This window comes from Podarcis filfolensis, assembly GCF_964270895.1.
Source record: "Podarcis filfolensis genome assembly, chromosome: 5".
Lineage (NCBI taxonomy): Eukaryota > Metazoa > Chordata > Lepidosauria > Squamata > Lacertidae > Podarcis > Podarcis filfolensis.
The window spans coordinates 97,782,159-97,809,982 of NC_139608.1; the positions used below are offsets into that span (position 1 = coordinate 97,782,159).

General features: G+C 41.3%; 2 protein-coding genes across 10 annotated transcripts in view; one reads left to right on the top strand and one right to left on the bottom strand.

Moving 5' to 3' along the window:
• The window catches only part of SMC1B (structural maintenance of chromosomes 1B), a gene marked incomplete at its 5' end in the record, with an annotated part of 39,082 nt that extends 33,460 nt beyond the window's left edge, over positions 1–5,622 (bottom strand). For 2 of the 6 annotated variants that reach the window (XM_083615531.1, XM_083615530.1), the window contains 2 exons: positions 1,252–1,440; positions 4,194–4,302. In XM_083615531.1, the coding sequence (XP_083471657.1) occupies positions 1,252–1,440; positions 4,194–4,302 (298 nt within the window). Of the gene's footprint in view, positions 1–1,251; positions 1,441–4,193; positions 4,303–4,454; positions 4,583–5,420 lie in introns of those variants that run through there. The other 4 variants (XR_014548616.1, XM_083615527.1, XM_083615528.1 and 1 more) reach the window with 4 other exon arrangements.
• Positions 5,623–6,486: 864 nt separating this feature from the next.
• Positions 6,487–19,655, top strand: RIBC2 (RIB43A domain with coiled-coils 2). 4 transcript variants are annotated; one of them, XM_083615938.1, is made up of 9 exons: positions 6,865–6,967; positions 7,278–7,425; positions 8,992–9,073; positions 11,825–12,169; positions 12,720–12,838; positions 14,680–14,907; positions 17,424–17,590; positions 18,274–18,394; positions 19,010–19,655. In XM_083615938.1, exons 2-8 carry the CDS (start codon positions 7,306–7,308, stop codon positions 18,353–18,355), a joined length of 1,143 nt encoding a protein of 380 aa, XP_083472064.1. In that variant the 5' UTR covers positions 6,865–6,967; positions 7,278–7,305; the 3' UTR covers positions 18,356–18,394; positions 19,010–19,655. The 4 variants fall into 4 exon arrangements, with proteins under 4 accessions (XP_083472065.1, XP_083472064.1, XP_083472063.1 ...); XM_083615939.1 differs by lacking the exons at positions 6,865–6,967; positions 19,010–19,655 and adding an exon at positions 6,487–6,643 and having other exon boundaries at positions 18,274–18,449; XM_083615937.1 differs by lacking the exon at positions 19,010–19,655 and having other exon boundaries at positions 18,274–18,449.
• The last annotated feature ends 8,169 nt before the right edge of the window (positions 19,656–27,824 follow it).

Consider the following 27,824-nt stretch of genomic DNA (forward strand, 5'->3'; position numbering starts at 1 on the left):
GCTCTGAGCTGGCTAGGGGCTTCTTGCTGGGAGACCCTTTCCCTTTTGCCCCTTCCTTACCCACCATGAAAAAAGAAACTGGTTGTTTTCTTCAGAGTAAGAGGGGGAAAAGTTGCCCTGTTATTTTAGACTCTTTCTCTTTTCTCCCCTTCTATGTGTGTCCTTGTGTCATTTCTCTCCCCTTCCTGGTGTCTTTAATACCCATCTGAGGCTGGGACAGAGCCCCTTTCCCCCCTGTGTAAAAGTAAGGTGTTTGTTGGCCCTAAATAGCTTCCCTCATATAAATAAAGCGAAAGAAAGAAAGAAAGAAAGAAAGAAAGAAAGAAAGAGAAAGCTTTTTGCCTGCTTGTCCTCCCTTTGATAAAAAGGGAGATTGGTGGGATGGAGGCTGGGAGGGGGGAGGCGCTTGTGGGTCACAATAGGGGGAAATGGAGGGGGTAAGATTTAACACTGACTGCCTTATGCTGAAATGAGAATTAGGTAGTTGAGCCATCAAAATTTGCAAGGTGTTAATCACTGTGATAGGTCTGCTTTCTACTGTCAAATTCCTTTGGCCCCAGAAGTCGTTAACAGCTAATCACTGAGATATTCACATTTAGGCACACCAGACAGAAGTATAGTATTAATATGATATAATCCACCTTTATAATCCACCTTTCTACAGAAGTACATAAGGTGGTTTACACACAACTGACACAGTACAAAATAAGATAAACGTACACCCTAAAAACAAGACAAAAAGCAACCTAAAAATAAGAACAATCAAAATCAACAACAGTTAAAAAGCAAGCTATTTTAAAATTTAAAGTAATTATATATTTAACCATACAAATTAGCTTAAAAGCTTCTATGTATGTTGCTGATTATGCTAATGTATTTTATTTTTTCTATAATTACTTCTTAAAATAAAAACATATATAATGAAAAGCTTCTATATATATTTTCCATATAAACCTCATGTCCACTATTTAGAACAAGGGTCAGCAAACTTTTTCAGCAGGGGGCCAGTCCTCTGTCCCTCAGACCTTGTGGTGGACCGGACTGTATTTTTTTTTGGGGGGGGGGAATGAACGAATTCCTACACCCCACAAATAACCCAGAGATGCATTTTAAATAAAAGCACACATTCTACTCATGTAAAAACACGCTGATTCCCGTACTGTCCGCGGGCTGGATTGAGAAGGCGATTGGGCCGGATCTGGCCCCCGGGCCTTAGTTTGCCTACCCATGATTTAGAAAAACTCCACTCACCTCGAATAATTCTTGAAAATGTTTTCTCTTCTCCATTTTCCTCCATGTACACCATTTTAACACTTCCAGTAGATGAAACCGGCTTCCCGATATGTGCTCCATGTATCAGTTCTTGGATGTGCCTCACTCTCAAATTAGATGTCTTCTCACCCATTACAAAACTAAGTGCATCCATTACATTTGATTTCCCTTCAGTTGTATCAAAGATCAAAATATTACCCTTTTCAAATATAGTTTAGATAATCACAAGCATCTTTATTTTCATTTCAGATCAGATGTAAGAGACTCTTAATTCAAAAACTTCCCTTTAAACTAAGATATTTTTATCCATTGGCACAGCCTTGACAGTATGTACATCTAAACATGTCCAACAGATTTTCTTGGTTCTATGGGTTGGGTATCATCTACCCAACCCTCCGAATTTAGGGGGAAATGAAATTATTCTCAGATTCCTTTCTATCCTCTTTTTTTAAGGGCATAATTTAATGAGGTTAGCCAAGCTTGAAAGTTAATTTTCATCACACACTCCATAGTGGGTAACCCAACTTTTTGAAGAGCTGAAAGGCAGATTTGATGACTTCTATTTCATTTGCCTAGCCAAAGTTCAAGAATAACAATGAAGGCTTGCTGTGTACATGATGATATGAAACCTTGAGGGCATGTCAAAACCATTAACAATACTAAATGAACCATAACAACAAAAAAAGCTTAAAATATTGTGTGGTGTGATAAAACTTCTGACTAATATTTGATTCATACCAGGCAAAGAATCATGACTCGTGTATCACCACAGCTATGTTTTATCTCCTAGTTGTGAGAATGAACTCACAGACATTATTTTTATGTTAGATTATAAACAGGGCTAGTATAATTCCACAATTTAGCACATACTTCTGCACACATTTTACTAAGCCATATTGAACTTTAATAAGATTTGCTATCAGCCATAGATACAGGTTGAAACAGTTTTGCACTGTACTTTTATGACTAAAAACCACTAGCACAGGTAACAGGAGACTATATAACTCAGGTTTCTTCTTTATAATACATTTTTATACCTCTAGATACACAAATAAGGAGGCAATTTCTGAAATAGTGCCTCACACAGCAATTCCCACAGAGTGTGGGGCAGGTATGCCTGAGATCACCAACGTGGCACCTGCTGGGGTCTGTGTGCCTCCCTGCCAGCGCCTCCTCAACCACCCACAAAAGTTCTCATGGAACATCCCTTCAAAATCCCACAATGCATACTAGTCTGCTCACTCTTCCTGCCCAGTTCATGTACTGTAAAGATGTGAAGGTCCATTAAAAAAAGTGGAAAATGTGGTGTCCCCCATTTTTAAAGAAAAAAATGGAGCCCCCCTGACTATTTTCCTATTTGTTTTCCTTCAACATCTCTAACCTCTCCTGTGCTGAGCTTGCTCTCTTAATCACACTCACATTTCATTAAATTTCAGAGCTGGAGACACTTTCCTTCCGTTCTGAATGGATGAGATAGGCAAAAAGCGCCTTTTTGTGAGCAAGCACAGTTGTGGCTGCTAGAGGTACCTTTTCCCCACTGATAGGGGGAGCAGGGGCACGCTTGTCCCATTTTGCTGTACTCTTTCTGCTCTTTTAGATGTGGCAGCCATTTTATGTTATGCCACACCGCATACCCCAAAGCAGCCATTTTGTGACCGGAGCCCTCAAAATTCCAAATGTGCCTACTGACCAAAAAAAGTTGGAAAGCCCTGAAACCCCATAAAAGTGCTTCATTGATATGACACTGATAGATGCCTCGCTTCACTTAAGAGGTGCTACCAAATTTTAATATTAAATTATACTCTTTTCTTTCCCCTAATTTAGTCTTGAAGATTAGGAGTACAACATAGGATTTTACTAGTTTCTGATAACCCTAAGCACAAACAGCAAAGACTTCACTGTAGAAAACATTGAAATCATTACCACATACCCCCAAGTCTTGGTTTGGTAATTTATAGGGTAATTATATTATATAAGAGGTTTATATAATATATAAGAGGTTTTTTCCTTCAGAACTATTATAAAAATTAATGATAAACTAATTTTAGTAATAATTCATAAGGGAAAAAAACATGTATTATTTTTCTGTAACATATACAAACCTGCCATAGCAGGTACCATCTTAGAAGAGACAGGAACCATCTCTTCTAAAACATTTTGAAATGAAAGCCACCTATAAGCTTACTCAGCTGTAAGTTAACTCCTCTTTTTGAGCCCCACTTTTCCCCTCTACAGCATAAAGTGAAGTATTGCCTCAGTAATTAAGGTTGAATAAGCTTGTATTTTACTTTCTAGTTTTAATATGAATTTAAGTATATAAGACAGCTTGTTTATGCTTAAAACAGAATTTAAGCATAGCATACGGGGAGGAAAGTAAGGGTCACAGAGTAGTTCCAATGAAAAAAGGGAGAAAAGCACAGAGGATACCTCGGAAGAACTCAGAAGATTAAACATTGCAACCTCAGCAATGCATGTGCCACCTACAGACTTAGCAGGTATTATCATACTGGATATGAAGAATTCTATATTGGGGTAAGAATGGAAAGATCCTCAAAGGCATTATTGGTGGGGGCTAAAGGCTTTTCAAAGCTCGATATTTGAGTAACAGCCATTGTCTCACAAACTGAGAAACCTTCAGCAAACTTTCTCTCGATGGCTAGTTTATTCAGTTTAGTTTACAATGGGTTATATTAATATAGATTAATCAATTTGGGTAGGTAGAACTACATTCCACCCAATCAAGTTTTAAAAATGTATTTCATTAAAACCATTTGTGAGCCACCTTTTAGCATTCAAAATAGCATACAATAAATCTTGCTTGGTACATCACAGACAACAAATAATACACAGGATAAAGAAAAACTCAAGCAACAGTGTGGAGATAAGAGGACAGAAGCCTGTCTGAATTGTTCACGTATTACCTGAACCATTGGGACCAATGACACATGTGAATTTCTTGAACGGTCCTATGCATTGTTTCCCTTGCCATGATTTGAAATTTTCCACCATCAAAAGCTGCAAGTATCCCATCTATGGATTACAGGGAGGAGAGAAAATTATTTTTGAAAGAAAAATATATAGACAATTTCCCCTCAATAGTTAATAAACACTTTAAGTAACAATCAAACACTGCAACCCTTTGAATATGAGAGTTGCTCAGTAGAAATGATATCGATAACTACCAGGGCTGCAGGCTAACACTGCTCACTTGGGAGTATGTGCCACTGAATTCAACAGGATATATTTCTGAAGAGACATAGTTAGGATTATACCATAAATCATTAATCCCATTAAATGGAGACCTTCCACTGGATTACACTTAATAGTCGTAACATATAAACATTGCTGGAACAGGCAGGCCAGTAGCTATGCATTAATTTAATAAATACGGTAATAATAATAATATAAACTGCCATTGATATATATTCTCCATGTTCCCATATTCCCCTTAATATAAGCACAGCTTAAAGGCACGAATTTAATAAATAATAATGAAGGCACCTGCCCTCTCCAACCAATCTGACTCTACTAAACTGGCGCTCAACACAGCCCTCCACAAATTCCACTGTAGCTGCCATTGAGAGGCATGGATCCTCCATGAATTTGTCCAGTTCCCGCTTTAACACGTTTCTTGCAGCACCATCCTAACCACGCCGACCCTCAAGTTAAATCCTTTGAACCAGGTGAGCAGGGGGTGCAGCCTAAGTAATATTTTTAACAAGTCAGTGACAATACAGTATTCAGCACCCGATATTGAAATTACCAACATAGTTAATAAAATAGGTGCCATATAACATTACTATATAGAAGTAAAATTAAGTAAAACTGTAGAGTTGGACGGGACCTCGAGGGTCATTTAGTCCAACTACTGCAATGCAGGAATCTCAAGACTGCGTGTGTAGATAAAAATATAGATATGCACAAACACACACACACAGATATATACTGTATGTATTTACAGTGATGCGTATGTGCTTTTTTTAATACAGGTGGATATAACGTAACCTGCTTTCCCCACACCCTCATGTTCAAAATATATGTGTAATAATATAATATAAGCTCCAGGTGGCGCTAAGCATATTCAAACGGGGAGTTCAAAAAGAAAGTAAGTCTCATTTTTTTAAAGAAAAACCACGATAAAATCATACAAAGCAAATAAGCACAGAGCTGAGGGGAGCCCCGAGGGTCTCCTCGCCCAAGGATTTTGAAGGGGAGAAGCGGGGAGAAGAAGCCGCCTCACACACCCCTCTCTATCGTCTCTTCCTAGAGCGTCTCTTCTCACACCCGCCCTCCCGCTCACTCTCGCCCCGCTCTTCATAAGGGAACAAAATCTCGCGAGAGTCCCAAGAGAGGGGCTCCCGTTTTTGAGGGCTGCGCGCGCAGACGCCGGGGGCGGTGTTTCAGCTGAAGTTGCGCCGCCCGAGGGCCGCGGCTGGACTCCGGAGAGAGCCCCGGGCGGGGGTGGGGGGAATCCCGGAGGGGCAGGACGAGGGAAGCACTTCGCCGCAACTTCGATTGGGCTGCGAAATTATTTAGCGTTTATTGTTTATTAATTAAATTGTTCATAAACCAGTTACGCGCTACAGTCTTGTTATTACAACCAGTAAATCAATATACACTAGAAACAAGTCAGTTACGCACCATAATACATGCACTAAATATATTAAATGAACCCTGGAATTCTATCCTTGACTACAAGTTTAAACAAAAAAAATTTTTCCTTCCAGTAGCGCCTTAAAGACCAACTAAGTTAGTTCTTGGTATGAGCTTTCGTGTGCATGCACACTTCTTCAGATACACTGAAACAGAAGTTGCCAGATCCTTCTATATAGTGAGAAGGTGGGGAGGGGTATTACTCAGAGGGGTGGTGGGAATGGGTGGTTGGCAGATAGCTGAGATGAGCCTGTTGACGACTCTTAACGACTGCAATAGGTCTTCTGAAGAAGTTTGCATGCACACGAAAGCTCATACCAAGAACTAACTTAGTTGGTCTTTAAGGTGCTACTGGAAGGGAAAAAAAATTTTGTTTTGACTATGGCAGACCAACACGGCTACCTATCTGTAACTACAAGTTTAAAGGGCCTAAAAAGGGTACAGTACTAGAAAAGTAACCTTTAATTTTACCATAAAAATACTTTGTCTACTGTGGTATAAAGTACGGAGATGCAGGCTTTAAAAAACAAACACTTCATCTAATGCGTTGAAACAGTATTCCATTATGTTTCTGTTCCCTTTGGCCGAAGCGAGTCCAGCCTCTGACGCCTCCATGGGGGAGAAGGCGAGCCCCCCCCCCCCGTGGGCAGGAGGAGGAGCGCGCCGCTGGCATCCGAGACACACGTGTAACTGACCCTGCAAAGCCTTAAAAAGTCACGTCAGAAACTCGAAGCACGCTCGACTCCGACATCGGGAGGAGCACAGCGTCGCTCTAGCCTTCGCGCGTCTATGGTGAAATCCCGCCCCGTGTTTTGGTCCGGGGGGGATTCACCGGAAGTACCAGTAAGGAAGAGGGCGGCGTGTTCTTCACAGAGTGAAGGCGCGAGAGGAAGCGCGATGGTGAGACGGGGTGGGCGGAGCCAAGAGGGAGGCGCGGCTTATGGGGCGGAAGAGAACCTGGCTGGGGGGCGCGGCCTGTTTCCCTTGGCAACCGCGCGTTGTTGACATCCTCCTTAGCATCCCCAGGAGGAGAGAAGGCGAGGTGGGCGGGGGGGGGGGAGCTGCTTTGGATGTAACTCCAGCAAATCTCATACTTATATATATATATAAAATTAAATGCACAATGCTATTAATTATGCATTAATGCATATAGCTTTAATGCATATAGCTTTAATTCGATTAATGTTTAATGCTTTTTTAACAAGTGTTTCCCATCCCCTGTGTTTTTAGCTTTTGCTATTATATCTGTCAGGGGGAAAGAAGGATTATAAATATATATATATATATTACACACACACACACAATCACGCGCGCAAACATATAAGTGGAACTTGTTGCTTTGCCATTTGCAGGTTTTTAGACGCGCCTCCTTCCTCCCCCATGGCGCAGAAGCTGGACTACCGCCAAGACCTGGCCGAGGACGCTGCCCTCCAGCGGAGGCGCTACCGGGAGCTGCAGAGGCAAAGCCGGGTGTTTGACGCCAGGGTCAGGACCATCGGGGTAAGCATGCGGGAGACGGATGTGGCGTTTGTGGGGGAATAAATAATAGCAATAATAATAATAATTCTGGTACTGTAGGCAGAGTGCCTCTAGCAATGGGCAGAGTGACTCATGGGAAGGGGCAATGCTTGCTTTTAGGACCTCTAGACCAAAGTGTTGATTTAAGTATCCTGTCTGTAAATTTCTGAAATTGGAATGTCAAAATTGATTTTACTGAGAATGTTGGTTCTTGTAGCCTGATCAATACAATCATGAAATAAATGGTACCGCAATGTCCCAATGAGCAGCAATGAGCAGCATAAATCTTTTTCAGCACAAATCTTCTTGCAAACTCCCAATTGCAAATGTTATGAATAATCCACAGAAATATTTGGAAAACACCGTGGAAAATAATTTAAAAACATAGACATTCCTTGAATTATTAGGATACTTTCTTTCTGATATTGTATAACTCGCATCACCAGCTACTACTAAGACTGCTTTTTATCTCTCCCAATTTTATTTATAGTTACAGATAGGTAGCCGTGTTGGTCTGCCAAAGTCAAAACAAAAAAAAAATTTTCTTTCCAGTAGCACCTTAAAGACCAACTAAGTTAGTTCTTGGTATGAGCTTTCGTGTGCATGCACACTTCTTCTTCTGAAGAAGTGTGCATGCACACGAAAGCTCATACCAAGAACTAACTTAGTTGGTCTTTAAGGTGCTACTGGAAGGGAAAAAAAATTATTTATATTTACCTTTATTTTCATTTGTAATCTTTTGTTAATTACGGTTCATTTGTCATATCTACAAATGCAGTGAAGACATTGAATTTACAAAAGCTTGGTCACTACCTGAGCAATGGTGATTAGACAAAAGTCCTCTCAGTGAACTTCATGATTAAAGAAAATGCCATGCTTTATCACTAGCTGTAATTACTCTGATAACAGAGTAATACTGTAGTTCCCAAAGCAAGTATGTCAAGTGTTAGTGGCATGCTCTTAAAAATCTATGTAAAGTCATGTTTAGACATTTGAGAGCAATGTTTGGATAGACGCTCCTAAAGGCAAGTAAATAATGTGTTTAAGGACAGAAATCTCTTACTAATATATTGTTTGTTTGTTATGTAGGGTGCTCACAGTGAACACAGTTGTACTCTCAGTATGAACCCAAGCCGCTCAGTAGGGGTTTTAAGCACAGGTCTCCCTTATCCCATTCCAGCATTCTGTAACACACTGGTTCTCAGTGGAAATGTACATGTTTTCCTTGTTTTCCAGAAGTAAATACGTTGGATACATAATCAGATGAACACAAGTCTTTATTTTCAAGCTAGTGTCTTGAGTTTGCAAAATATATTAATACCCTTTTTACTCCCGTATAGAGAACTTATAATGACATCCTGTTCTAGGAAAGGATTAGTCTTGGAGCAGTTACATGGATAATCTGATCACTAGTTCATTTCTAAATGCTTTATCTTGAATAGCAGTTTCTGTATTGAAGTTAGCCATGCATAGTTTTGGTAATACAGTAATTTCTTTATAATTTATACATTTGAACCAGTTTTGTGGTGGGTTTTTTTTTAACTACAGGTTGACACGGAAGCTTTGGATGCTCAAATCAAAGACAGAAAGATCCAAGAAGCAACTCAGAGGGCATATGATGACACCATTGGTATATTTGTTAATAGTTTTAAATCAGTAATTTATCAAACAACTATCCAAATTTGTTCTCTTACTATTTTCTTCTTAAATAACACCTTACATTTTCTATGAATCTTCTGCTGTGAAGATGGAAGTCATGAATTGCCAGCATTATATAAAATAGTAACAGCACAATCCTCCACCCCTCCACCCAGGGCTAGCTGTGGGCAGGATTCGTGCATTGGAGGGGGTTGGACTAGATGACCCTTGGTGTCCCTTCCAACTCTACAATTCTATGGTTCTATGTCTACTTGGAAGCAAGTGCCATTAAGTGGGACTTAACCCCAGGTACATGGAAGAGGTGCATATGTCTTTCTGTGTGTGTTTCCAGCCAGTAGGAGTTGCAACAGAAAGACATATGTTCACCACAAACTTAAACAAGTCTAATTGTTATTTCTTTCCCCAGGGAATTATGGGAACTGTAGTTGTGTGAGTTCTTATTGAGAATACTCACCAAACTCCCATTCCATGATTCTTTGGGAAGGCATCAAAATTACACTGGCGTAAATCCGTTATAAATTTGTAGTAGAGATATACCCAATGTAGCACCAATGCAAATTAGATCCTGCTTACTGTTGCACGCCACCACAGTGGTGCAAGATTACAGGGGTGGTGTTTCCTTTGGACTAAGGTACAGCAGAGGCTGAGGTGCCTTTATGATATATGGCTTATTTACACATCTATACAACCTGAGCCTACGATAGAGGGCCTCACAGCATTGACACCTCATAGCTGCAGCCTTGGATTCAAACAGAAACATCCCTCTGACTCTCTGGTTTCTGAGCCTGTTGCTTCCCACTTCTAGCTTCTAACTCAGATCACTTCCATCTGGCCTTTAGTCTTTCTAACTAACAGCCAGTTGAGGGATGGTGGCCCACCCGTTTGTTATCTGGCACAGATCCACTTTGTTTGTTCACTTAATGGCCCATTGCCTAGACTATCACTTCACCAGGAATTTGAATCATTGCTTATCATAGAATAATAGAATTGTAAAGTTGAAAGTTACCCAAGGGTCATCTAGTCCAACCCCCTGCAATGCAGAAATCTCAACTAAAGTGTCTGTGACAGATGGCCATCCAGCCTCTGCTTCAACCAACCTTCTGATGTTTAGTCACAATCTCCTTTCTTGTAACTTGAATCCATTGGTTTGAGTCCTACCGTCTGGAGCAGGAGAAAACAAGTTGCCCCCTCTTCCGTGTGAAAGCCCTTGAGATATTTGAGGATGGCTATCATATTTCCCCTCAGTCTCCTCTTTTCCAGGCTAAACATACATTCAACTATTCTTCATAAGACTTGGTTTCCAGTGCCTTGATCAACTTGGTCACCCTCCTCTGCACATGTTCCAGCTTGTCAACATCCTTCTTAAATTGTATTGCCCAGAACGGGACACAATCTTCCAGGCGGGGGCTGACCAAGGCAGAATAGAGCTGTACTATAACTTTCCATGATCTGGACACTATACTTCTGTTATAGTGCCTATAAAGTGTTATATTTTAACATTTGCTGGATCCAGGGATTAGAAGATTCCCCCAACTCAAAATACTACAAATATATGTAATAGAATTCTAGTGACCGTTAGAAAAAGGAAAGAAGAGCAGCTTCAGAAGGGAAACTTAGCCTTTCTCCTGCCTGCTGTTTCCTCAGTCCTAGCTGGCCCCACCCCCACCCCTCTTGTGGACCAGGTATTTACATATCCATGTGTGCATTTTGAACCTCACAGGTTGAAAATCAGCCAAGGCAGCAAGGCCTTTTGGAGTAGAAAGATGGCAGATTACCTGATAACTCCACTTACCTGAGTAGACATGTTTAGAATTGCATCCTTACTCTTTTCATGCTCCCACTTTTCTCTGTTGCTCAAATATTTGCATATTTCTACACCAAAACAAGTTGGTTCAATAAAAAGAATGGTTCTTTAGCATTTTTTAAAATAAGGAGTGATCCAGTTGACCACATGGGGAACTCAAAAATACTGAGGATTCTGAGGCTTCTTTTCCTACTGCAGTGCAGAGCCAGTGGGGTGTAGTGGTTAAGAGCGGTAGTCTCGTAATCTGGTGAACTGGGTTCACTTCCCCGCTCCTCCACCTGCCGCTGCTGGGTGACCTTGGGCCAGTCACACTTCTTTGAAGTCTCTCAGTCCCACTTACCTCACAGAGTGTTCGTTGTGGGGGAGGAAGGGAAAGGAGAATGTTAGCTGCTTTGAGACTCCTTAAAGGGAGTGAAAGGCGGGATATCAAATCCAACTCTTCTTCTTCTTCTTCTGCATGCAGTGCCACTGAAAAAGATCCCCCCCCCCCAACTGGGGGTGGCATGTGCTTCAGAGCAGCAGCCTGTTGTACAGAAGTGTGAAGAATGGTAGCTGGAAGCCATGCTGCATGCATACAACGGGCACCCTGGCTCCTTTGGGAGGAGGGTGAGATATACATTTAATAAAGAAAAAGTTTGGAGACAGCTCAAAGACATTTGGTGCCAAAAGGCATCTCTCACTTATCTGCATGGTGGTAACAATGTTAGAGCATTTGCAGTCTGAAATTGACTCTCTGGAGCAGGCTGTCTCACCTTCCTAACAGCTGGCATAACCCTACATGGAACCGTCAGAAATGTGCACATACAAGTCTTTGGATGCTGGTCAACAAGTTTGTAATTCCTTTATTGATAAATAGTTAATAAGAGTATATGTTTCATCTGGGTTGTGAATGAGACTTTTTTCCTTTTTTTAATCCAGCTGCTGAAATGAAACAAAATGACAAAATCCTCTGCATCTTAGATGAACGACAGAAAAGAGACTCTCAAATTCTAAACAAAGCTGTCAATGAATTTCGCCAAACTTATCAGCAGCCAGAAACACGGCGTGAATTTGATTTGTCTGACCCACAAGCCCTAAAGAAAGATACTCCAGCTCGTCTCGCAGACAGTGACCCTCGATGTACCATATCTGGCTTGCAGAAGTTTATGGGAGAAGATTTGAACAGTGAGAATAGGTGGAAATTCCAGAAGGAGCAAACAAGGGAATGGCTTTTGCAACAGCAAAAAGATTGGGAGAACGCACTGGCAGATAAAAAATATGCTGGTAATAAATTAACCTAGATTTTTGAATTTGTTTTGAAAGTTATATCTCAGGTAGCTGGCCAAACAGTCGTCAAGTTGTTCAGCTGCATGCCAGAAAAAAGCATTCCTACATATTTTTATTTAGAACACTTCTCACTGACATACTAGTTTTGTTGCCTTTTTGTGGTTTTTTTGGCTGGAATACATTTCAGTTTTGTCAGCCCTAATCCACAGTCTGGAGCAGTGGAGCAGTTCAGTACTTATTTACTGGGAATAAGTCCCATTGAAATGAGTGGGATTTACCTAAGAGTAGACATTCATTGGATTGCAGAATCATATGCATGTGATGCGTATTAATTGGAGGGAGAAAGCTGGATCTAGGGCTTAGAGAAGTTACTGGTTTGTCAGGAGAGCAGGGCAAATGAATTGGGTTGTGTAAGGTAAACGTGGAAACTTGAGTCCAAGGAACAGGCAGAAGCAACAGAATGAGACAATAGGTGTCCGCCCCACCCCACCCCCAGTTATACTGATTTACATGTGTACATGTGTCCAATTCTGTTTCACTAATATAGATGATCTCCATGACCAACACAGAATGGAACTTGATCAAAAGGCTGTGAACCTTCAAAGAATAAATGAAGAAACAAGACGAGCCATTTGCATCACTACTACAGAATTTAATAAAGCTCTGGTAAATCAGTATTAAAAGGGAAAAGAAGATGAACTATTATTTTCCAAGTTCAGTGTAATATAGTGTAACAAAGAAGACACTGAAAAAACATTTCAGAATACTTAGACATCCTCTAGAGACATACTTTATTTTATTTATGAATCTGTTCCCATAAAACATCTCAAAGCAATTTAACAATAAAACATACATAAAAAGAGTTTCATAGAATCATAGAATTGTATAGTTGGAAGGGACCCAAAGGTCATTGTCTAACCCCGTGCAATGCAGGAATCTCAACTAAAGCACCCCAAGGCAAATGGCCATCCAACATTTTCGATGGAACAGGCTATTCTTATGGAATGTTTTCAGGGCCCTTTCAGAACCAAACAATCTCCATTCAGTTTCTGCAAAAAGACTTCCTTCAAATGTACAAATCACTGTCTTTTTCCCCTCCCCCCAGCCTTGGAAGTGGTCAACCTTTTGTTCCTGGAATAAAACTCAGGACTTCTAAGGAGTAGGGGGACAAGTCCTCCGCAGGCCTGTGGGAAAACTCCCATTCCAAGTGAATCCTGCATGACTTAAGAATTGGCTCGTATTTTATGATGAATGATTCCAGTAAGAGAAAGAACCAACAACAGTGATATCTGACATTTGGTTTGCTTGACCTTTTGATGTTTAAATCATTGGTCTATTCTGGCTCAGCTTAGGAAGTTCCCTCCAAAATAAAGTGGGGTTTAATGAATTATGAGCAGATTTTAAATTTTTTTAACTTTAGTCTCTTAAACTTTTAGTTGGCCCTTCTGCATTTTATTTATTTATTTATTTCATCTGGTTCTTTCCTATCTTGTTTTTAAGCTGTGGGTGAGTTTTGATTCTTCTCTTTCTGTTTTTCCACTTGTTACGACTACTACTAACTCTTGTCAGTTAGTGAATCTTGTCTGTTTTGGCCCATTCTAATCTTTGAGAGTTTTACCTTGTCACTTCTCTTCCTTTATTTCGGCTTATTGATTTGCCGCTTTCCCATCTTGTTCCTCTTTCTTCTGTTGTTTTATTTCTTTATAGTATTTGCATACCACTTTTCACAACTTTAGGGACGCGGGTGGCACTGTGGGTTAAACCACAGAGCCTAGGACTTGCCAATCAGAAGGTTGGCGGTTCGAATCCCTGCAACGGGGTGAGCTCCCGTTGCTCGGTCCCTGCTCCTGCCAACCTAGCAGTTCGAAAGCACGTCAGAGTGCAAGTAGATAAATAGGTATCACTCCGGCGGGAAGGTAAATGGCATTTCCGTGCACTGTTCTGGTTCACCAGAAGCGGCTTAGTCCTGCTGGCCACATGACCCAGAAGCTGTACACCGGCTCTCTTGGCCAATAAAGCGAGATGAGCGTCGCAACCCCAGAGTCGGCCACAACTGGACCTAATGGTCAGGGGTCCCTTTACCTTTACTTTCACAACTTTAGAAAGCAGTTGACAGTGCACTTCAGAAATACAATAACTAAAATTAATAAAACAGCAAGTTTAATTTTTTTCAGTTGAGTAAAAACAGTCAGCAGCAGGATGCTTACCTCTGATTCTCATCCTCTTGTGTTTCTCTGTTCTATGTTGGCTCCCTTTTCCTCAGTTCATTTAGTCCAATTCAGTTGCTAATGTTTCCATTCTTAGGTCTTCCTTATTTATTTATCTTTCTATCTTGATTGTCCTGTGAGCTGAAGAGAAGGGATTGTAGTAAAGTGTATTAGATAACATAACAATATCATGCTGTACTCATTAAGAACTGTGCATGGTTTAACAAGGTAAATCTTTTGGAATAATTAATAGGGTTTGCTGTTTTTCTGAGTTTTTCCTACAACAATGTCTTTTTTAAGGCTGCTGACATTGCATCAAGAAGACGACTTGAAAAGCAGCAAGAAGACGAAGATAACATAGCTGAGATTTCAAATCTGCTTAGAGGAGACCTGCTCTCTGAAAACCCACAGCAAGCGGCCAGTTCCTTTGGTAACGGGCGAGTGATTCCTAACCGATGGAAAGGAATGAACCAAGATCAGCTGAAAGAAATACGTGACGTTCAGCTGCAACAAGTTCTGGAGAAGCTGGTATTCACTTTCATATTGCCACTGTGCCACAGTAGAAACTTATGAATCCTCTTTTGAAATAGGATGTTTAAAAAACACAAATACTTAATTGCTTTTCACCAGTTTTCCAGAATTCATTGTAAGAACTAATTCACACTTAACATAATTGCCACCCTGACCACACAATTTTTTTGGGATTGCACAGGGGCACTTATTTTTTAAAAACAGTGTAACACATAAAGAAAAATATAATTCCATAACTTAGATCATAATTACTATTCCTTCATAAAGTCTGCTAACACTACTCTGTAATGATTAAAACTACAAAACAATTACATAATCTATCCACATCAACCCAATGACCAGGGGCGTCTTACCCATAGAGGCTAGTGGTGCAGGGCACCAGTGAAGAGGCAGAGGCTGGATGCGGCGCCTCCCGGCATCAGCTTGCCCGCCTCTGCCATGCCACGCCGAAGCAGCGCCACGCCCAGAGCCTCCGTCTGCTGTGGCCACCGCAGCACGAAGTGTCCAGCTGAGCTAGGAGGCGCCGCGTCCAGCGTCTGCCTCATTCCCACCAGAGGAGCTGCCCCGCTGGCGCTGCCTGCCTCCTCCAGCCCCGCTGGCAGTGCCGTCCTCCCTAAAAAAACTCTGGGAAACGGGGGGGGGGCGCCGGAGGGAGCTTTGCACCGCGGCACCAGATATGCTTAAGACGGCCCGGGTCATGTGGCCAGCATGACTAAGCTGCTTCTGGCGAACCAGAGCAGCGCATGGAAACGCCGTTTACCTTCCCGCCGGAGCAGTACTTCATTATTTTCTTAACAACCTTAAAAATGAAATTATGCTTCATCAGCTCAGCCCAATTCAGGCTGCAGTCCGGTAGCTGGCCAGAGTCTGGCTGAAAGGCCTTTGGAATTTGTGTAATTTGTCAGCAGAGTGGTCCATACATCCCTGTGCGAGCCCCTGATACACCTGTGTGTGTGTGTGTGTCTTGTGTGTCTTTGCATGTGAAGACTGGGTGTGCCACGGACAGCCTTGGAGTTGAATCCCCTTTGTTCCTCTCACATGTTCCCCCAAAGCACCAAGAACTCTGTAAGCCCTGAAACTTGAGATGATTGATGTCAGTGGGTGGGAAACTTGAAATTGTATATGTTGGTACAAGGAGGAGAAGGGAAAAGGCTTCCCACACCTCTCACCTCAGCTGCATTGATCCAGCAAGGCACAGAAAGCAGATCTCCTGTACCGCCATAGGTTTGGTGTATTAGAGTGCATTCTCTTCTTAGCCTCGGTCACCAAAGATGAACACCACCAGCAGGGGAGGCCCAAACTGTGCCCAGATGGACAGAAAGCTAATGCATTTAATTTGACAAACTCTTAATTTCCTATTTCATAATTGTGTCTTTCCCCCCTATATTGTGCTATTAAAATATGTACAGCTATTTATAAATAACATAGTTCTCTTTCCTGTTACTGTACTGATCCTGCCTCTTCCAAATATACTAAGATAATAATTACAGGAACTAATAGAGTTGTCTTTTTAACATTTGTCCTTAACTGTAACTAAAACTCCTATTTCATTGCACGTTCCCACCAAACATGCAGTATGTCTACTCCTTGATAATTACAGAAGAAATAATTAAGTATATTAGGGTTCATATGTTTATGTGGAGACATATGGTACTTGGCAAATATTTTATGTAAAGCTGGTAATGTCAGATGCATGGATTTCTCTAAATGTATTTCCACATTCTGGGCTCTGTAGAATTTTGCCTTTATGCCAGAGGCAGGCAACTTGCAACTCTCAGCATAACTATATGCAGATTTCAGTCATGGAAACTCACCAGCAGCGGCCCTGATCTGCATCAGATCCAGCATAATTAAGACATTTATGCGGGTGGGTAGACTTCCTCCCTACAATGAGGACGGAGGAAGCAGTTTGATCAGAGTTCTGAGCTGTGGGCTTGAAATCCACTGTGCCACTGTCTTAGTTATCCCAACCCTGCCACCGGCATGTGGTTTGTTTAAACATAGAAGGCATGCGCAGCACCATTTGCACACGTACATACATGCACATGTACATCATATTGATTGTATGAGGATTGCCCTAGTTAGGATTGGGGTGTTTATCAATTGTTGCTGGCTATGAAGAAATAGGGACGCAGGTGGTGCTGTGGGTTAAACCACAGAGCCTAGGACTTGCTGATCAGAAGGTCGGCGGTTCAAATCCCCGCGACGGGGTGAGCTCCCGTTGCTCAGTCCCTGCTCCTGCCCACCTAGCAGTTCAAAAACACGTCAAAGTGCAAGTAGATAAATAGGTACCGCTCCGGCAGGAAGGTAAACGGTGTTTCTGTGCACTGCTCTGGTTTGCCAGAAGCGGCTTAGTCCTGCTGGCCACATGACCCCGAAGCTGTACGCCGGCTCCCTCGGCCAATAAAGCGAGATGAGCGCCGCAACCCCAGAGTCGGCCACAACTGGACCTAATGGTCAGGGGTCCCTTTACCTTTTATGAAGAAATAACAAGCATTTCCTTTTTGACATAGAGGTTGGAAGAAGAAGAACGTCAAAGAAATGCGGAGTGGGACAGAAAGCGCATTCAGGAAGCTAGGGCAGAAGTGCTTTTCGAACGGCATCAGCAGCGTCAGAATCGAGAGCTTCGGAGAACATTAGATAATCTTAATGCACAGCTCTCCCAGGAACAGAAGACAAGGTAAGAAGTGTCTATACCACGTACCTCATGTGCCTCGTCTGGTAAGCTATCATCTATACATATGACCATCTTCAGTCTCACCAGAAAATAGCAGGCATTGGTCAGGCCTGGTATAAGGGCTAGTAGCCTGGTTTTTGTTTTTAGCTGATCAATAGAGTAGTGTCTTCTGCTCGTTGTTCTTTAGGCTCAGGTTTCTAGTCTTTCCAGTTTAAAACCCTGATGTGGAGACTCCCCCTTCTGGGGAAAGGTCTGCCTGTAGACGGTCCTAGGTTCAGTCCGAAACATCTTCAGATAGGGTTGGGTATATCTCCTGGAGAGGGACTGCCAGTCGTTTTAGACACCACTGAGGTCGATGGACCCATGATCTGTGCAAGACATCTTCAAGAGTTTGGCAGAGTTATTCTGTTTTAATCAAACTGGTTGCACGTGGTCCAAAATGCTCATCCTACTGAAATTCCACAGAGAACTTGCTATTTTCTACATTCAGTGATCTTAAGCATGCTAAGTTTTTACAAAATGTCAGACTTAATAACAATTACCTGTTGTCGTTCTATGATACTATTGATGCTTTTGGTGACTACTTTACTTTGCATAGCAGTTATCTGAAGCGTAAGCAGCACACATGAAGAATGAACTTTACATTTTTATGAGAACTTTTATTAATTGAATATATTTATTTCCAGGCAAGCATATATTGATGAAGAGGTGTATTCAAATTTTCCTTCTGGCCAGTATTACACACAATTTAACACCACTAGCCGGTGATGTTTGGATCAATATCATCGAGTTGGATATATCCAAAAGGTTTGAAGAAGTATTTGTTTCAACTTCAAAACTGTAATAAAGAAAACAACATTAATATGTTTTTTACCTGACATATGGATATTATGAAACTAAGCCTTTATATTGAGCAAGAGGATGGTGGATTCCAAAAGGAAATATTAATGCAGAAATAAAAAATGTACAGTGAAGTAGACAATGTAATAGAACATTTGCAGTTCTTAGTAAAAGTTGTTGATACTGCTATAATGCTTCTAGAAGAATTTATAGAAGAATTTTGTAGCCCCACCATTCATCAAATGATTCCAGTGTCAGTTTCAGTAGAATAATCTAATGCTGCCCAATTCATAAAAACAAATACAAATTGGGCAAAATTTTGGGAAACAGTAAATTAAATGAATTGCTTAACAATTGTTCAGTGCACAAACACATCCATATAAGAATGTTTCTATATAACAGACTGTTTTTACAATGAAACTACTGACAGAAATATATGTTGCAGGAGACGGATAGTATGGAAAACAGCATTCCTATGTTGCGTTCTGCACTATATCATATGGTATCACTTACCCCATATAATAACACCATCACCTGTGCATTTCTCCACCTCCATTCCAAATCATTGGTTGCTACTGGCAGGAGTGGATAAGCAATATTATATGTTATGTAGGAAAACTTGAACAAAGGCATTCCCATCTCATTTGTGACATCCAAGCCTGTGCATAAAGATTCATTGAATGACCAGAAAACTCCACTAGTAGGACACACATAGTTGGTGCAACAGATTTCCCCTCTCCCTACTGCCCATATCCCCAATAACCCAAAAATCTGCTTTAGAGATTTGGTGATCTTCTGGAGCAGATGTGGACAGAGGGGTCCATCAGGGTTGGAAAGGAAGAGGAAGAAGAAGATAAGGAAGAAGAAGAAGAAGAAGTAGTCAGCTCACTTGACATTGGATGTTATCCAGAATATTCATCTCAACTAGGAAAAGTTTGTCCAAAATTTGTCTTCATGGTCTCTTTTCAGACTTTCACATGGAATTTTCTCCCAGGAGAAAACATCCATAAGCTTTCTAGAAAGTTATCAAACTCTGTCATGCTCAGAGTAGATCCGCTGATATCAATGGATCTACTCTGAGTTTGACTTAGATACTATTTTATATATGTCTTGGGGAAGTACTGGGCCCCCTTGCTTAGTTGGGTTGAAGGTCTTTTTGTGTCTTCTTGAGCCATTTTTACTTTTGAGTTATTTTGTAGAATTTAAAAATAAATGAATGAATTCTGAGGAGCACGGAGAATTGTGATTTTAACCATCAGTGGGAGAACTTTGGCAGTTACTCAGAAATCCCAATTCAGTCTTCACTAGTCTTGCATCTTTTATACATGTCTCTGTCCCATAAATTTGGGAAGAATTTACCCATGGCCACACATCCAAAAGACATACTTGCATGTGAGAGTTATTTTCTTATTTTTTTCTATCAAGAGTTCCTCTACTAAATCCAAAAATTGCTTGATAAGCTTACCCCCGGCTTGAATACCATTTGGGGGAATGAGACAGGGTAGCTAGTAAAGAGCGTCTCCCTCATCTGCACCAGCAGAGCAGTAAGTGGACATGCCTGGTCTACAAATACAGAGGAACGGAGGGGCATTTTTCTTGGAGTGTCCTGCACCACTTCAGACGGCAGGTGGAGTGGGAATCACAGTTTTGAATGCTGCTCCTCTACACAAAAAACCACCAAAGAACCCAAACATCTCCCTGAAACCAGGAAACTGACATGGCAGGGGGTGGCTTGCTTAGAACTTGTCTCTTGAGAAGTGAAAAGTTTTGTTTGCCGGGAGCTTTTAATGTGGGAAACATTAAAAATGACATTTCCTACCTTTAGTATGCAATAGTATTGTCATCTTTATTACCCCATTTTGCTCCATGTGTACACCAAGTCACAGTCTCTCAAAGCTATATGATGATGTCGCACAAGATTCAGAGATACATTTCAATGCTGTGGGAAGGAAGTCAGCAAATACGACTCATTAAATATTGGCTTGCATTTGTATTTTGCGGATCTTCAGTCAGTGTTCTTGCTGCCAAAGAGAAGGTTGGATGCATAGATAAGAACAAACAGGCAAACAAAGATAGCAAAAAGGAGCAGGTATGTTATCAACAGAATATATAAGCAATTTACAATGACAATGTCCCGTGGCGGCATCATACACTTTGTAGGGTACAATACTTAGATAATGTTACTGGTGTCTTCACTCTACAAAAAAACAAAAACAAAAAAAAATGCATTTATTAATTTGTTGTGGAAAAGGAACAAAGAGAAGTTTGAGTTAGGAGGACAAAAATAGAAAGTTGAGTTTTGGAGTCTAAGCTAGCAACAATTTTGTGGGGGTGTCCGCCTCTCTCTGGGGATCAAATATGAGGTAGTAGAGCTTTCTGTTGGAGTTTTTGAACTGAGTGCCTCTATCAAAACTCAACTTGTATATTTGTAAATAAATTCAGATTACAAAATACCATAAGTGATTTTCTCAACAAAATCAAGCACAGGCAAGTGTGGCAATCCTGAGCTTCTCACTCACAACAGAAGTCAGAGCAAATGTACAATAACCTCACATCACAAAAGTTTTTCATTTAAATATATGGTATTAAGCCTACCAAATTCAATTATTCAAAAGCAAAAACATTTTCATCCTTTTTCTCCTTCCCTAACAAATGATAGTTTTCCTGTTATACATAGAATCAGAATGGTAGAGCAGGACGGGACCCTGAGGGTCATCTAGTCCAACCCCCTGCACTGCAGGAATCTTGCCCAATGTGGGGCTCAAACCCACAGCCCTGAGATTAAGAGTTTCACGCTCTACTTTTTAGTAAATAGTTGGTATTTCTTCATGTATGTTAGTAGGTTTCCTTTCAATTAAAAAAACTGGTTCCAGAATTAAAACATACACTTATTCTATAATTTGTGGCACAATTGTATGCATATTTGGCTTCTTTCAAAAGCTAGAACACCTATTTGAGCATATTTTCACAGGAGTAATAGAAAATACTCTCTACTCCTGAACTACAAGTGGTATATTAAAATGTGGAATCTCCTGAAATATAGAACTTCTGACTCTGCCTTATGCTGGGTGATGCCATTTGGCTGCAGTTCTCCCAAGGTCTTTCCTAGCTCTGCTACCCAAAATAATCCTTTGAACTGGAGATGCTTGGAATCAAACCTGACATATTTTGCATGTGAGGTATGTGTTACAGTACTGAGCCCAATTGGCCATTTAAAAAAAAATAATGAATTTTTTTATCAGTGCCTCAGCATTGTGACTTACCTTATGCTGTTCACTGGGAAATTTCCATAATCACCTATGATTTTATTTCAGATCTGAAGCCAGCAGCTGGTAGATACTACCATCTCTTTTTCTTCTGTAACTAAACAGATGAAGCTGGAATCAGTGACAGATGTATAAGCCTCACTATTTCACATCCCTTTCATGCTTAGGAGCCTCATTTCCCAAGAGAAAATAAGATTAGTGACTCAGTTCAGAATCCTCCTTTTGTATTAACACTTTGAAAAGGAGGCAAGATGAACTACTTGCCGTTAATTTTTACAGAAGTCCATTATTCTTTTATTCATTGATGTCTCCTCCATGCATTGAGAGGGAGATACAGTTGTTTGGAACAGGGGTGTGAAACCTTCGCCTCTCCAGATTGTCATTGGGCTACAACTCCCATCATCCCTGACCATTGGGCTGGCTGGGACTTCTGGGAGGTGGACATACAACAATAACAACAATAACAACAGGAGAGCCACAGGTTGTCTACCCCAACTTTGGGAGCACTGTAAAATGTCAGAAGCTGAAATCCATTCTTTCCTAATGGAGTGGCACACATTGTTGGCATCTGTCAGTCTTGAGAGACAGTGGGGGTGAAGTCAAGCTGTTGTGTTAGCATCACTGAAGTGCCTTCCCTGGGGCACAAGTCTGGGCAGTGTGTAAGGAGGTCCTGGGCTTCCCAGACGACAAGACCTCATGGCCTCACTGAAGTGGTCCAAAAGAAAGAAGAGCAAGACGTTTGGCACCAGCTGGGCTGCAGGAGTTGCCGGAAGGAGGCAGACAAGGCACCATCCAACCATCTTGAGGACTCAACTCCAGATTTGTGTAGAGTTTAATCCTTAGCCTTTTCTTCTCCTGAAGATATTCCTCAAGACAGCAGAGATTTAGGATGATAGTTTTCCTTCTAGATGGGCTACCTTCCCAGGTGGATGAGTGCTATCTGCCTCTCACTTCCCTCTACAGCACATGCAGAAACTGCCTTCTTGACTTTTGGATCCACTATTGGTCCCATCTGCTCAATCCTCTGGAGGTGTCTTCACATGCAGGGGAAGTCCCTAACTCACCGAGGGTTTGAGACCCATCAGCTACCCTCACCTGCTTTACTTGGCCAGCCAAAGCCATTTGTAGGCTGTGACCGCTGTCGCATGCTGACAGCTTCTAGGAGCTACAGGTGAGAGCCGACTGCAGGGTGGGGACCAAAGGTGGACAAACTATCCCAGAAGGAACAGCACGTGTCACCCACCAGGACTACTGTTGTTGTTGTTTAGTCATTTAGTCGTGTCCGACTCTTCGTGAGCCCATGGACCAGAGCAGGCCAGGCACTCCTGTCTCCCACTGCCTCCCGCAGTTTGGTCAGACTCATGTTTGTGGCTTCGAGAACACTGTCCAACCATCTCGTCCTCTGTCGTCCCCTTCTCCTTGTGCCCTCCATCTTTCCCAGCATCAGGGTCTTTTCCAGGGAGGACTACTCCAGGGAGGGCTACTGCCCCTCCCTTAATACCCCATAGACCCCAGAGGCACATATATATATAATAAGTAACCACACAAAATCTAGAGGTTTGAAACATCATGGCTTGAAAGCTCTGTTAAAGAAAAAAGAAAAAAAAGTCAACCACTCTTAAGTGTAGGAATCTGCACATTGTGATCTAGACAACACTACATAGTGTAGCATGAAATAATGCAAGTGAGTAATAGGCTTGAGAAATCTATTTCCTGAGCCTTATTAGTAATCCAGCCTTTTCACAAAAGGCACCGCAAAAATCCTTCCATATAAAAAACCACAAGAAAATAAGCAGTCTTACATTGTCAGTTTGTAACCCTTTAAAAAATGGCATATCACAAAATTCTGGGTTGATTCACTACCCTTTTTTCCTAGCTTTATCTGCGTTTGGACAGGAAAAGAATGCTCACAAGTAGCTCTGTTTTAGTATCAAAGCAAGGTCTAATTTGATTACCCCATTCTTCTGGGATACGAAAATGCAAAAGAGGATTAAACACATTTTAATCAGCTGGGGGGGGGGCTTTTTCAGCTTGGCCGCATTTCCTAATAGGCAACTTTGAGAGAACAGGGTTACAGCCAAAAGCAGGCGGCGCAACAGATGTGGCTTACTTTTCCATCGTAGGCCACATTCCAGAAACATAAAATCCAGAAGTTTCCACACACCTTTCTCCGCCATCCAGGCAAGAAAGAGGCATTATTATCTGAGTTCAGGAACACATTCCAGACAGAAAGAGGTACTTGAGAAGAGCCTGGAGTCCGGTCTGGTGAAGGATGTGACCTGGGAAGGGTGCTGAGGGCCAGAAAGGCCTGGAGGGCCACATTTGGCCTGGGGGCTAGAGATTCCCCACCCTTGCTCTATGCATGAACATAGGGCCAAAAGAGAAGTTTTGAGGGAAATAGGTTTCCCAACATCATGTTTTCCTTGTAATACTAATATGGGACAGAAGCCAGGGAGATTTGCAGTGGAGACTCAGGGAAAAGATGGGTTGGGGGGAATTGTAGCCTTTCCCGCACTCACCCATTTTCTACAAAAAAAAAAAAAAAAAAAAAAACACAGCCAAAACATCATTTCCAGAGAAGCAAGGGAGACTAAGCACTTCTGTCTCCCTACCTTCCCCACCACCATCACATTCCCAGTTACCTTGGGAAGCATGGGGATGGGACTGTATCATTGTTCAATCTGGCCCAAAGAAGATCCCTTTCTGTGATTTGCTTACCAGGGCACTAAAAGGTTAAGCAATACTGGTTGTACTTTCCATACATTGAGAGTTTGACCATATAGGATGACTGTCTCTCCATAAATACAATTTAAAGCCTAATCCAATGAGTTCTAACACAGGAGTTGAAATCACAGAAAGCATAGTGACATACAGACACATACATGTGCTGCTTCACATTCTGGGTTCATTTTTTGGGGGTGGGGATAACCTCTTTATGTGGTAGAAATGTAATAATTAGTAATGTAGCCTTTTCACTATCTTTTGAATCCCCAAATATCTACCTGTGTTCTTCTTGCTTCTACATGGAATAACATATGAATCTGGCCTTTTGAGTTTGTAAGTAAGGCATTTTAACTTTCTAAATGGTGTGGTCTGTTCATTGCAAGAGGGGAAGAGACGGGAAGCACTGTAAGTGGCTAGAGAATGATATTTAAACAGTCTAACAGTCCCATGATTCTGTGATTTTTAACTGATATGGTCTCTCTCTTGCTAGAGAGTATGTTTAGCCCCATGTTTTAGATCTAGGGATCCAGCCAATTAAGTAATTGATTGATTACTTCACATGAGTGATCTATCTTTATCATTGGATCATTGGCTAGCATTGTCAGTGGCAATAGAGGCAGTTGGGAAGCCCAGAGTGCTGAAGCCCCTCCATCACCACCAGCAGAGCTGAGAGAGGGTCACTTCTGCCTAATTCTAACTCACTGTGGGAGAGCAGATCAGGAGTTCATTTCTCTGTAACATTTTAGGATCACCTTATAGGACAAAGTGCTCTCGGAGGAGCTAAAAATGAGCATCATAGTCTTGCTCCTGCAGAGTTTCCATAGCACTATAACACCTGTCAACTCTGTCACCAGAAATGGAGGTGGAATATAGGAAAAGAAATCCACATGCTACCATCAGTCCTTTGCTAATTTATTTCTGCAGTCCAATTTCCACTTCTTCTTTTCTTTACCAAAAATACAATGGCTTACCATTTCAGTACAGATGACACAAATTAGATAAAGAATACAAAGCAGCAGCAGGCTAAAAGCAAATTAATAGAGACAATATAATATGAAGAGAGGCAAACTAAAACTTTATTCAATGCCTGCCTAGAAGTAGACAACTGTATTGTCTGCCCCCAGCTTCCAGTCAGTGAAACCTAGTCATCATATAGCATTCACATTTTTAAAGTAAATGGTAAAATCATTTAATGCATTAGCACTGACGTAACATAGTTTGCAATCCCAAACGGTGCTCTCATTCTTGGCAAGTTTAATGAAATACTGTTTGGTTTCCATAAACTGCTTGGATTCAGAAGAACTGGGGCTTAGAAAAACAGGATTATGATGTTGTGTCTAGGAGGTGCTATTTATCCCTGAAATGGAGCCACTCTAATGATTTGAATATGCTCTGCTGTCAGGTATCCCATCAGATTAAATCCTGATTATCCCCACTGATGGGAGAACCATGCTGCTATTTTTTTGTATGAGAAGTCCAAGGAACTAATGCAGTGGCTCCATTCTAGTTAAACTTTGCTGCATGCGGCAATTAGTGGCCTCAGAATTCAGTGAGAACCAGATATAATTGCAGTGCATGACATCAGTTAAGTGGATGGATCTAATTTGCTGGATTGGGACCAGAATATATCAATTCAGCCATTTTTTATTTCTGCAGTTGATGCTAAAACTAACTGTTTATGTATATAAAGAGGGTGTCTGTGGTTTTGCTGAACTAAATGTTTCCACTCCAACAGTTTCACATATTTTCCAAACCTATGTTGCAGTCCAACTATTCTCCTCATTCCAAACTTCTGATAACAGAGAGATTTTTTCCCTAGATTAAAATTGAAGCATACTCTTAATACCTGGGGGGGGGGGGGGGGAGCCCAGAGCAGGCTCCTAGGAGAGAGCAAGTAATTCTACTACATATCTGCAACCAATGCAGAAAAGGGGCAGAATTACCTGCTCCCAGCAGGGATTAACTGAGGTGGAGGAGAGAAAGGTTGGAGCAGGGAGTCATGCAGAGATGTAGCAGGAAGCCTCCATCATAGGTGGGTACTTCGGGCTCACAGAGTTCAAATGCACACAACATACACAATGGAAATAACTGTGCTATTGTCAATTCTCGTTCCATTCAACATACAATGTTGATGTATGTAAATAGCATCGCTTTATCTCAGATATGAGTTTAAAATTGTAAGGAAGAGTTGGAGGGTGAAGAGAAAAACAGCAGAAAAATATACTGGAGAATTTCTGCCCCCTTTCTAACAGTGCTTTTAATGCTGATATATGCAAAGCTGCAGCTGTTTGTTGTTAATGTATTTATTTCTACCCCACCTTTTTCCCTGGTTGGACTCAAGGTGGCTTATAGATAATAAAAAACGTTGCAAAAACATAGAAGAAACAACAATTAAAAAACAATTAAACATTGATAGAATTAAAACTACTGTATATACATATAAGTACTTAATTCGTTTCAGAGGTCCGTTCTTAACCTGAAACTGTTCTTAACCTGAAGCACCACTTTAGCTAATGGGGCCTCCTGCTGCTGGCGCGCCGCCGGAGCACGATTTCTGTTCTCATCCTGAAGCAAAGTTCTTAAGCTGAAGCACTATTTCTGGGTTAGCGGAGTCTGTAACCTGAAGCGTATGTAACCTGAGGTACCACTGTAAGTTTAAAACATACAAATAATTACAATAAAAACAGCACGGCACCTGCCCTTTCATTAAAAGCAGTCAGTTCCCCAAAACCTGCTTCAGACCACTGTTTGCAATGCAGTTCATAGTAGCTGGAAGCTAGGAAGAGCAGACAAGCCCGTATTTCTCTTGATGATGTAGATAGGAATCCTTCCAGCCTCCGCACAGGGAGGGCCTCTAAGACTTTTTGGCTCAGTCCTTTAAGAATGTTCTGGCCAGCTGAGTTCTTCTCATATTAACATAACCTTGAAAATTCCATGGCTTTTAGGAAGCAACTGGTCAAATTCTATTGACTACAAATTATAACCAGGGGCAAATATTTCCAGACAGCTTTCTGATGTAGTGCCCTGTCAGCTTGCATATGCACCTCTCTCCTACTTTCCGAGATTTAACTTCTAGGGAACCAGGGGAAGGAAAGGAATTAAAACTGTAGCGATTTACAGTAACATGTTTTTAGAAAACCAATTTTCTCAAAACCCACCTGAAAGACAAAACAGGGATAGTGGTCTACCAGGGATAGGTTTAAGAAATTTGGAACTGAGGAACCAGTGCAGAGTATGCCATTACCCTTCTCAAAATGTCCAAGATTTTCTTCAGAGATCTTTGCAACCAGCTCCGTTTGGAGGTATTTGGCATCAGTACGTTTTTATGTTTCTAGAACTGTACCTTGTGCTGCCTTGTGTTGAAAATAATGCTATCCTATTGTATGGTGTAGTGGATTGTAGATGTT